This window comes from Heterodontus francisci, chromosome 7 (genome assembly GCF_036365525.1).
Source record: "Heterodontus francisci isolate sHetFra1 chromosome 7, sHetFra1.hap1, whole genome shotgun sequence".
NCBI classification, from domain to species: Eukaryota; Metazoa; Chordata; class Chondrichthyes; order Heterodontiformes; family Heterodontidae; genus Heterodontus; species Heterodontus francisci.
This window is the reverse complement of record NC_090377.1, coordinates 82,887,782-82,897,330: the sequence shown is the minus strand read 5'-3', so window position 1 is coordinate 82,897,330 and position 9,549 is coordinate 82,887,782. Positions and strand designations below refer to the sequence as shown.

General features: G+C 39.1%; 1 protein-coding gene across 2 annotated transcripts; it reads left to right on the top strand.

Annotated features, from left to right (window-relative positions):
• Positions 1 to 1,711: 1,711 nt before the first annotated feature.
• On the top strand, positions 1,712 to 2,800 carry neurod1 (neuronal differentiation 1). Of its 2 annotated transcripts, XM_068034583.1 has the most exons (2): positions 1,718 to 1,844; positions 1,890 to 2,800. In XM_068034583.1, the coding sequence occupies exons 1-2, from the start codon at positions 1,718 to 1,720 to the stop codon at positions 2,798 to 2,800; spliced, it is 1,038 nt and encodes a 345-aa protein (XP_067890684.1). The 2 variants fall into 2 exon arrangements, with proteins under 2 accessions (XP_067890685.1, XP_067890684.1); XM_068034584.1 differs by having other exon boundaries at positions 1,712 to 2,800.
• Positions 2,801 to 9,549: the final 6,749 nt, after the last annotated feature.

The window sequence follows — 9,549 nt, the reverse complement described above, 5'->3', positions numbered from 1 at the left end:
CGCCGCGTCCGGAGTGCGCAGGCGCGCCACCTCAGTGACGGGCATGGGGCAGAGAGCCATTCGGAGCACCTTCTCCTGTATAAAAGGGAACGGGGCTGCTGCCAGCGGCAGTCCGCAAAGAACCTCGACTTCCATCTCTACAGCACAGGCTATGAGACTACTCTAGACTCAATATTTTTTTTAAAAGGTATTTCTCAATATTATAGCATTCTTATTTATTTTTTTAAAAAACAGAAAATATTGTTTTACAGCATTTTTCATTGCAGCAAGAAAAGCTTTTAACTTTTTCATTTCTTTTTTTTAAATAGCTTTAATTCAGTTTGCAAAATACGAATCAAATATGTCGCGGAGTGGTAGTTTGCTTTCAGTATCTGGGCAATGAGGGCTGAATTGGAATGCTGCAACAATTTGCGGAAAAAAAATATGCTGTTGTATAAATTATTAATTTGGGTGGAAGGTGCAGAAGAGTAGCATGAAAGCTGCAAACATATGCTACCTGTTACTGTTATCAAGAGACGACAGCGCAGCCTAGCAGCAAGCAATTTACATTGTTGCATTGCTAGTGCACAAATCGAAATAAAAAGTCCATGTACTTCACTCCTCTAACCAACACCCCAGCTGTAACATTTAGAAACAAGGGCTTAGTTAGGTATTGAAGCTGCTCCAGCAAAACCAGCGGATGGGGATATTTATTAAAGACACAGTTTTGCACCTGATCCCTGTGGATTACTGCGCTTGCGTCCACACGTATGGTTTCCAGAGATTATTTTTGAGCCGCAGATCGTCTCTACAAATATTGCAAGATCTCTGCGATGTTTTTCTTTTAGAAATCATCCGCAATGTTATTTTGCTGTGATTGAAAACATTTGTAGACGTACCTCGGACCTTTATTTCTGAGATTTGGAAAGAACAGTTGTACTGATAGACACGAACCGATTAATTCTGTCAGTCACATTTTATTGTGCATAATCTGCTTATGCACGTCTACAAAGTCATCAATTTGTACAACAGGGGATAGGATTGTATGTATTTTCACATGCGCGGAACAGGGGAAATCAATAGTGTGTTCCTGTCCCGAAACTGTACAATACTCTCACTTCTATAATTCTTTTCAGTGGCCAAGAGTCCATGTCATTTACACCAAGGTTTCTTCATTACAGAAACATTAAGGTTGATTACTTCTGGAATGGATTACTTTCATTCTCGTAACGTGGGAAACGAAAAGGTAGAAATAGAGTAGTGCTTACAGTCCATTCCTGTTTAAATGAGTTGGTGATTTTTTTTATGAATTCCTTCGTATTTTCCGTATTGACATTCTGTGGGACATGTAATTTATCAACGAGACAGGAACAGATGTTGGGGCGACTCGGCAGTGCCTTTTACCCGTTCTATTATTTGAAGTTTCTGTAACCCTCAATAAAACTACACACAATAAACAGGGTTTTGTAGTATTGTTTCATACTTCTGTACATTTTGACAGTTGTACTGCTGATCTTACATGTTTACACAGCCCATTTGACTTTTAGAATTATAGTAGATAGGATAAATATCTCAGGTTCTACTTTGGAGAGAAGAAAAAACTTTAAAACTCGGTTGAGTTTTAGAAAGTAATGCCAAATTTACAAACTGCATCAAATCCTACCGCTTCGTGATTTCAATTTTCAATTCTGCTGAAGAATGTACTTTTTGTGTGTTTTCATTGTATAGGATCTTGACGATGACAAAATCGTACACAGAAAACATGATGCCAGAAACGCAGAGCAACCCCAGTTGGACGGATGACTGTCTCAGTTCCCAGGATGAGCACGAAGTCGACAAAAAGGACGATGAAAATGAAGCCATGAGTCTCGCGTTCAAGGCAGAAACGGAAGAACTTGATAAAATGGGAGAGGATGATGAGGAGGAGGATGATGATGATGATGATGATGATGAAGACGATGATGAGGAGGAGGATGAAGTGGACGAGAATGAAAATCAAAAACCTAAACGGCGGGGACCCAAGAAAAAGAAAATGACGAAAGCTCGATTGGAGAGGTTTAAAATGAGGAGAATGAAAGCTAACGCCAGAGAGAGGAACCGCATGCACGGGCTAAATGCAGCACTGGATAGTCTGCGGAAGGTCGTGCCCTGTTACTCGAAAACCCAAAAACTATCCAAGATCGAGACTCTGAGACTAGCTAAGAACTATATCTGGGCTTTATCGGAGATTCTGCGTTCTGGAAAGAGCCCAGATCTCGTGTCGTTTGTGCAGATGCTCTGCAAAGGTTTATCACAGCCCACCACTAATCTAGTAGCTGGCTGCCTTCAGTTAAACCCGCGAACTTTCCTTCCAGAGCAGAACCAGGACATGCCACATATGCAAACGGCCAGTGCTTCCTTCTCCGTTCACCCATACACGTACCAGTCCCCTGGTCTTCCGAGTCCGCCTTACGGTACTATGGACAGTTCCCACATATTTCATGTCAAGCCGCACAGTTATGCAGGGGCCCTAGAACCTTTTTTTGAAAACACGCTCACTGAATGCACTAGCCCGTCCTTCGACGGACCGTTAAGCCCACCTTTAAGCATCAATGGGAATTTCTCTTTCAAGCAGGAGCCTTCTCAAGAGTTTGACAAGAACTATACGTTCACCATGCACTACCCTGCAGCCACGCTGGCCGGACCCCAAGGACACAGCTCCATGTTTTCTTCCACTAACGCTCGATGTGAAATCCCTATAGACAACATTATGCCATACGACGCCCACTCGCATCACGAGCGAGTTATGAGTGCCCAGCTTAATGCCATCTTCCATGATTAACATGGAAGCCAGCAACAATGTATTGTAAACGAATCGAATTAAATATACTTCTTGAATAGCTTGTTTACACACGGCAGCACACTGGTATCACTTGCTGCGGAGTGCAAATGTTTCACGCTTAAATTAGTATTTGTATTTATTATTGTTACTGCCTTTAAAGAGAAATGGGAATGAAAAGACTTCCTGTTATCATCTTTACAATATTCTACTAGCGCTTCTCTTTATGGGCTACATATGAAAGTCGATGTAGCGCCTATTCAGATAATGGTAATTACTGATCCACATGACAAAATTACAAGCAATAATTAGGAATCTATGCAATTTTTAAACTAATAATGGGCCAATTTAAAAATATATTTTTCAGCCAACATTTTACTACTGTTACCTTTCCCATGCTGAATTATTTTGTTGTGATTTTGTACAGAATTTTTAATGAATTTTTATAAGGTCGATTTCCTATTTTAACCATGCAGCTCCATCACTGTTTTTATATCAAGAGTAGGATTATCTATAATTTATACAAAAGTAATTTAATTTTTAACCAGCAGAAAAGTGCTTAGAATAATATTCTGTTGCCTTAGGACTTCCTACCTATAAAATCATGCAAGGTTGCACAATCCTGACGAATTATTTTCCCGCTTCAGTCTTTTCCTGGTATTAGAACCTTACCTATGAGACTAACAGGATGCAAATCGAAAACAAAATAAAAAAAGACCTATCTTTCGTAGATCATATCAAAAGGATATAATAGTTGCACAAATGTGTATATAATGTTATCAAATACCAATTATCAGTTTCTTAAAACGGTTGCTTGACTATCACAAATCATTTGCACTGTATTTCTTTCCTTTAAACCATTTCCATCAAACATTATCAGAACAGCGAAGTTAACCTGACTCTAAAACCAGCGAAGGAATTGTTTGTTCCGTTTATCAACTAATTGACTTCACATAATACACGTAGATATACACACACGCGCACACATACACGGCGTCTTATCGTATCTGAGAGTTAAAAGCTACAGCTATAATCAGGCTTATTAATGTTGGGCTATATATTAGTTAATTAGTGCAGTAGCTAAAAATCTCACATTTATTCCGTAATTAGAACAATAGATATTGCATGTACAATGCAGTCCAGATGAAGTGCTGTTTGAAGTGTAATGCTGGTTCAACTGAAATAAATTGGTACTGTAATTTTGTTTGTAATCCTGTATTTTATGATGTAATGCCACAATGCATTGGGAATTGAGATCACATTCATGCAGTCTTTTATTGAAATAGTAATCTCATCTTTGTCAAATGTTGCATTTTCATTAAATGTGATTTTTCTTAGTGTACGTAATTCCTATGGGATTATTGTTTTATTTTGATAGCTCATGAAAGGTGCAAAATTTATTATTTGTAGAATAAAAGCTTATTACAACAAAGATTTACTTCCATGGTCTGATTTATTTTTATCCTGCAGATCAGGTCCTACAATAACAACCACATTTTTAACTTAGACTTTTATGAAGGAAAAGAATGAATTACTCATTTGCTTAAGAATATTTTATCATATTTTACCGTCCACAGTATTCCAATTTGTATATCCAATTTTCTCCTTTCTTTGAGAAGTGTATCAATAGCTGTGACTTGTTCCTTTGAGAGAACTTTGCCTTTCCAGACTAAAAAAGATATGCTGACATGACAGGTATGTCGTGAGTCACTAGCAATCGATAACATTTCCCTCTATCCATGATATTTTTTCCACCAACACTGCAGCATAAGGGACCATTTCCTCAAGTTTTGGAAACATGATTGCAGGTGGTTTATGCTAGTTACTGGAAAGTCCTTGAGGTGTTAAAGAGAAATTTTGCACCAATGCAGTCTCCTGTAACCAGACGATAATACTTTGAGTGAAAAATAACATTATGAACCAATTTAAACTGTGATGCATGCGTAGAATATGAATTCATCAGAGGAATTTTAAAGTAAGTTCTCTAATTTTGAATAACCACTTGGCCTAAAGCAATGGGAAAAACATTTGTATCAGCAAAACTTTCAAATTTCAGAGAAGGTACATAAGGTTCATGGTGGAAGGGAAATAATTACAGTTTTAAAGTTTATTCTGCAAGAAGCTCTCCCATTTCAGATATTGTTGAGAATTTATGGACAACTTGAATTTCTGTGTAACATTTTTCTCTTAAAAATAAATAGCTTAGATTATAGAAAATAGTTTTTTTTTCAAAATAAAACATTTAAAACTTCTAAATTAGCAAATTATTTTGAATAATTAGCTCACATTATGTATAAACAAACCTTAAGGTACCAGACTATTATCATCCTATCTCAAAATGGTGTTTGGGAAATCATGTGGTAGGCCAGTGTCTTGAGAAACCTTCCCTTCCTATAGTGCTTTCCAAGAACCAGTCCTAACTTTTTCATATTCTGTTCAAAACAATGAAAAGGTAGGTCAAGAATCTTGCTTTTTGCTCCATAAATTTCTGAGTTCACAGTTTGTGTTTATTTTGACAAAGAAGAAGAAATGAAAGTATGGGAATCTCAACATTAATAATATCTATGAGATTATCATTTTACAAAACCATGGAATGTCATATCCCCAGTGCAGCTGTAGGGAAAACAATGGCCTGGTAAGGTTTAGAGTGTCCCTCTGTCATTTTTGCAAGTCAGTTAGAGGTATTGAAGTATTTAAGTATGGATGTAATTCCTTTAAAAAGATCATTTTAAGATGGCATCCATAATCTTTAGGGTTTGTTTAAAAACAAAATAAGAAAAATGAAGAGTGTTCAGTAGATAAATTTGAAAAACATCACATTACTATATCCTAGGTTTAATTTTTAATGCATGACTTCTGGTAAATAATGAAGTTTATAAGGTGAAAGAATATTTAAGGTGTTGTAAACACATTACCTAAGTGGCTGCACTATGCTGCTGTACCTGCTTTTTGTTTCTTGGGATTTTTGTTGTGTCTAAATTTTAAAATGTCTCTACCCTGTTCAAGACCAAAATTCTTCAGTCTTATTTCTTACCTTCCATACCAATGCAACCTGGTTTTTCTGGAAGGCATAATCCAGTGAGGGACAACTCTCTAGTTCAGTCCAAAATTTTTTGCCATTTGTCTTTGCCATATATGTCATGGCTCTGAATTAGGTGTCTAGAGAATATGTACTTGGCAGCTTTCTCACTTTCTTGCCCCTCAGTGGTCTTTCTGTTCTCAGTATAAGCGGCTGCGTCTACTACAGTTTATTTATGGATATGATCCTGAAACCACTGCAATACATTCACTATACAGAGTTCACCTTTAAAAAGAGTGGTCATATTTTCTTTCAAATTTTTATTTAGTTCTTGATGCTTCTCTGAGCAAGCTTCCCATACCTAATAGATACAACTGGTGAACTGTAATCTAAGAGATAGGAGCAGTTCATATGTAGAGGTAGATTGGCATTAACACTCCACTTTTAGAGCAAGCTTTACTGTAAAACTAAAGTTCCAAGGAATAATATCAACTTCCTCATTTACAAACTCATGCAAGCACTATCACATCCTAGAGAAACAGTTCATTGCTAGCTGAGTACATGCACCGCAGCAACACAAATTCATTCAGCTGCAGTTGGACCTGTTCCATCTCTATTCCCTTGTGTCTATTGGTAGACTCATAAACACCTAAGCATAACAGAACAAAGACAGGAGTTAGCCACAATTAGTATTAGCATACTTTTTAAAGCTATCTAAACTGAAGTGTTATGTTAAAAAGTAATTAGTAAAAACAGGTTTTAAAAGTAGCTAGGGCAGAAACAATTCAAAATAATTTATTCATTACACAAAACACTGTAAGTAAACATAGAAATGATAGGGATCAAAACAGAATTTAATATATTTGTACTGTTTCAGTGATTTCACAAAGAACAATACAACCCTCTAGCGTAATATAAAAGGCTGATTTAAGAAACCCTAGCACATAAGTGGATAAATGACCCTTGGTTATGCCTAGATTTCAAAGCATAAGGATTCTTTCAGTCAGTTGAGGGGCAACTCACATGCCACCATCTTTTATTCAAACCCAGGCAGGCACAGATGTTGCTTCTGCAGGGGAGGTTTTAATTTATGAAAATGATATTGTTTATGCATGAATGCACTATGCATAACATACAGTCCTTCCATCTGATCAGAGAAATACCACAGAACAAGTGCCAATGTCAGAAACATATTCTGCAGATTTATTCGCTTAAATGTTTAATGACTATTTGGAAAGCATCTTCAAACCACAACAAACCTTTTCAAACAATTTGATTCTTTTGGCATTTGTGCTGCCATTGACTACACTTAACACGGCTGTGTATCATATATTTAATATATAATCAAAATCAAATTAAATCTCTGAAAATGAAGCACATTCTGCATATGGAACTATTTTTTTGCTGAATGGAATCTATCTATTGATCAAAAGTAAATATTGAAGAAGTTTATTAATAGTGGCTCAATATTTAAACACCAAGTAATTTTGAAAGCTAGATTATATTCACAGGTATTTAGTGAGTTCAGGACTCATGATAGGATCAAGATGGTCATTTATAATTATAACCTGCAGTGCAACATGATTCTTATTTACTTAGATTTATGGAACATATATCACTTACCAGCAATTTTGTTTTAACTCCAATACTGCACTATGTACTTAGCACAAACAAAGATGGTTGTGGTTGTCAGGGCAAATCACCTCAGCCCCAGGCCATTGCTGCAGGAATTCCTCAGAGCAGTGTCCTAGGCCCAACCATATTCAGCTGCTCCATCAATGACCTTTCCTCCAACATAAGGTCAGAAGTAGAGATGTTTGCTGACAATTGCACAGTGTTTAGTACCATTCGTAGCTCCTCATATTGAAGCAGTCCCTGCTCACATACAGCAAGACCTGGACCAACATTCAGGTTTGGGCTGATAAGTGGCAAGTAATATTCGTGCCACACAAATGCCAGGCAATGACCATCTCCAACAAGAGAGAATATAAACAATTCCCCTTGACTTTCAATGGCATTACCATTGCCGAATCCCTCACCATCATGGGGTTACCGTTGACCAGAAATTTAACTGGACCAGTCATATAAATATTGTGGCTACAAGAGCAGGTCAGAGGCTGGGAATTCACTTCCTCACTCCCCAAGGTCTGTCCACCATCCACAAGGCACAAATCACAAGTGTGATGAATAGCTTCACTAGGACCTCCAACAACACACAAGAAGTTCAACACCATCCAACACAAAGCAGCTTGTTTGATTGGCACCCCATTCACCACCTTAAACATTCACCCCCTCCATCACCAGCACACAGTGGCAGCAGTGTGTAGCATCTACAAGATGCACTGCAGCAACTTGCCAAGGCTCCTTCAACAGCACCTTCCAAACCCACAACATCTACCATGTAGAAGAAGGGCAGCAGATATATGTGAACATGACCTGCAAGTTCCCTTCTAAGTCACATACCATCCTGGCTTGGAACTGTATCACCAGTCCTTCACTGTCGCTGGCCCAAAATCCTGGAACTCCTCCCTTACAGTACTGAGGGTGTACCTACAACACATGTACTGCAGCAGTTTAAGAAGGCAGCTCACCACCATCTGTTCAAAGGCAATTAGGGATGGGCAACAAATGCTGGTCGTGCCAACGGTGCACACATCCTAAGAACAAACTTAAAAATACAATATTTTGAATGCTCAAAAGTATGTACTTTTTTCCTCTTGTTGCATGCCAAATACCTAAATATAAAGTGTGCTCATCAATCAGAGACACAATACAAAAGGCTTTTACTCTTAGAGGGTGTGACATTGCTTTAACTGACAGGCACGTTCTTCCAAATTGCTGCACAGCAGATTTTGGCCGGGATATTATCTGGATGATGGCGGTTTTGACCACCGGCTAAAACATTGGCGAGAGTCTCGCATTGCTTCCTCTGGGGAAGGCCTGCCAAATCAAGTTCCAATTAGGCAATTAAGTGGACAGCAGCGGGCCTTCCATAGGATTAAGGACCCGACAACGGAAGCCTTGTCCTCTAAGAGCTGTTGGCTAATCAGAGGCCGGCAGCTCTTTAACGCAGCAGCACAACTGCAGAGGTAATGTCTGTTGCCGGTACTGCACCCACGAGAGGCGAAGGACCCAGGCCACAGGTAGGTCAGGGTGGGAGGGGTTTCATTGTGTAGGGATTGTGGGGGAAGGGTTTGTACAGGGGTCGTCAGCAAGGCAGGGGGGTGGCTCTCAGCGGGCCTCCCTTTCCGATGCCAGGTCCCTCGATTAGGCATTAAGTGCCTTTTAACGAGGGAACCCCCAGCACCCAGAGCCAGCAAGCAACTCACACGGGTTTGCTTGACATGCTCCCCGAGTGGCGACAAGCCTGCCCACTACTGGGCTAATACCGGTGGAGGCATGATGAGGGCCATAATTGGGCAGTAATTGCCACTTAAGGGCCTCAAATGGCGGCGAGGCGGGAAGGCCATTTATAGACCTTCCCGCGCCAGACTCAATTTGGGTGGAGGCGGGAAGATGATGAGGTTCCCCACCCTGCTACAATCCCATCCAATTATATGCTGTTCCTGCCTCCAAATTTGGTGTGAGGTGGGCATAAATTTCTCCCCTTTGAGTGTATTTCTTTCACACATTGCAACTTTATTAGTGGTTGAGACTGTCCTTCGCAAATTTTCATTGTACTGTCAAATCCAGATGAGAACTTAAAAAAAAACCTCTGTGTCTTGTACTATCT

What these genes read in the sequence shown, in the direction of transcription:
- neurod1 (XM_068034584.1), top strand. Translation starts at nt 1,718, where the DNA reads ATGACAAAATCGTACACAGAAAACATGATGCCAGAAACGCAGAGCAAC.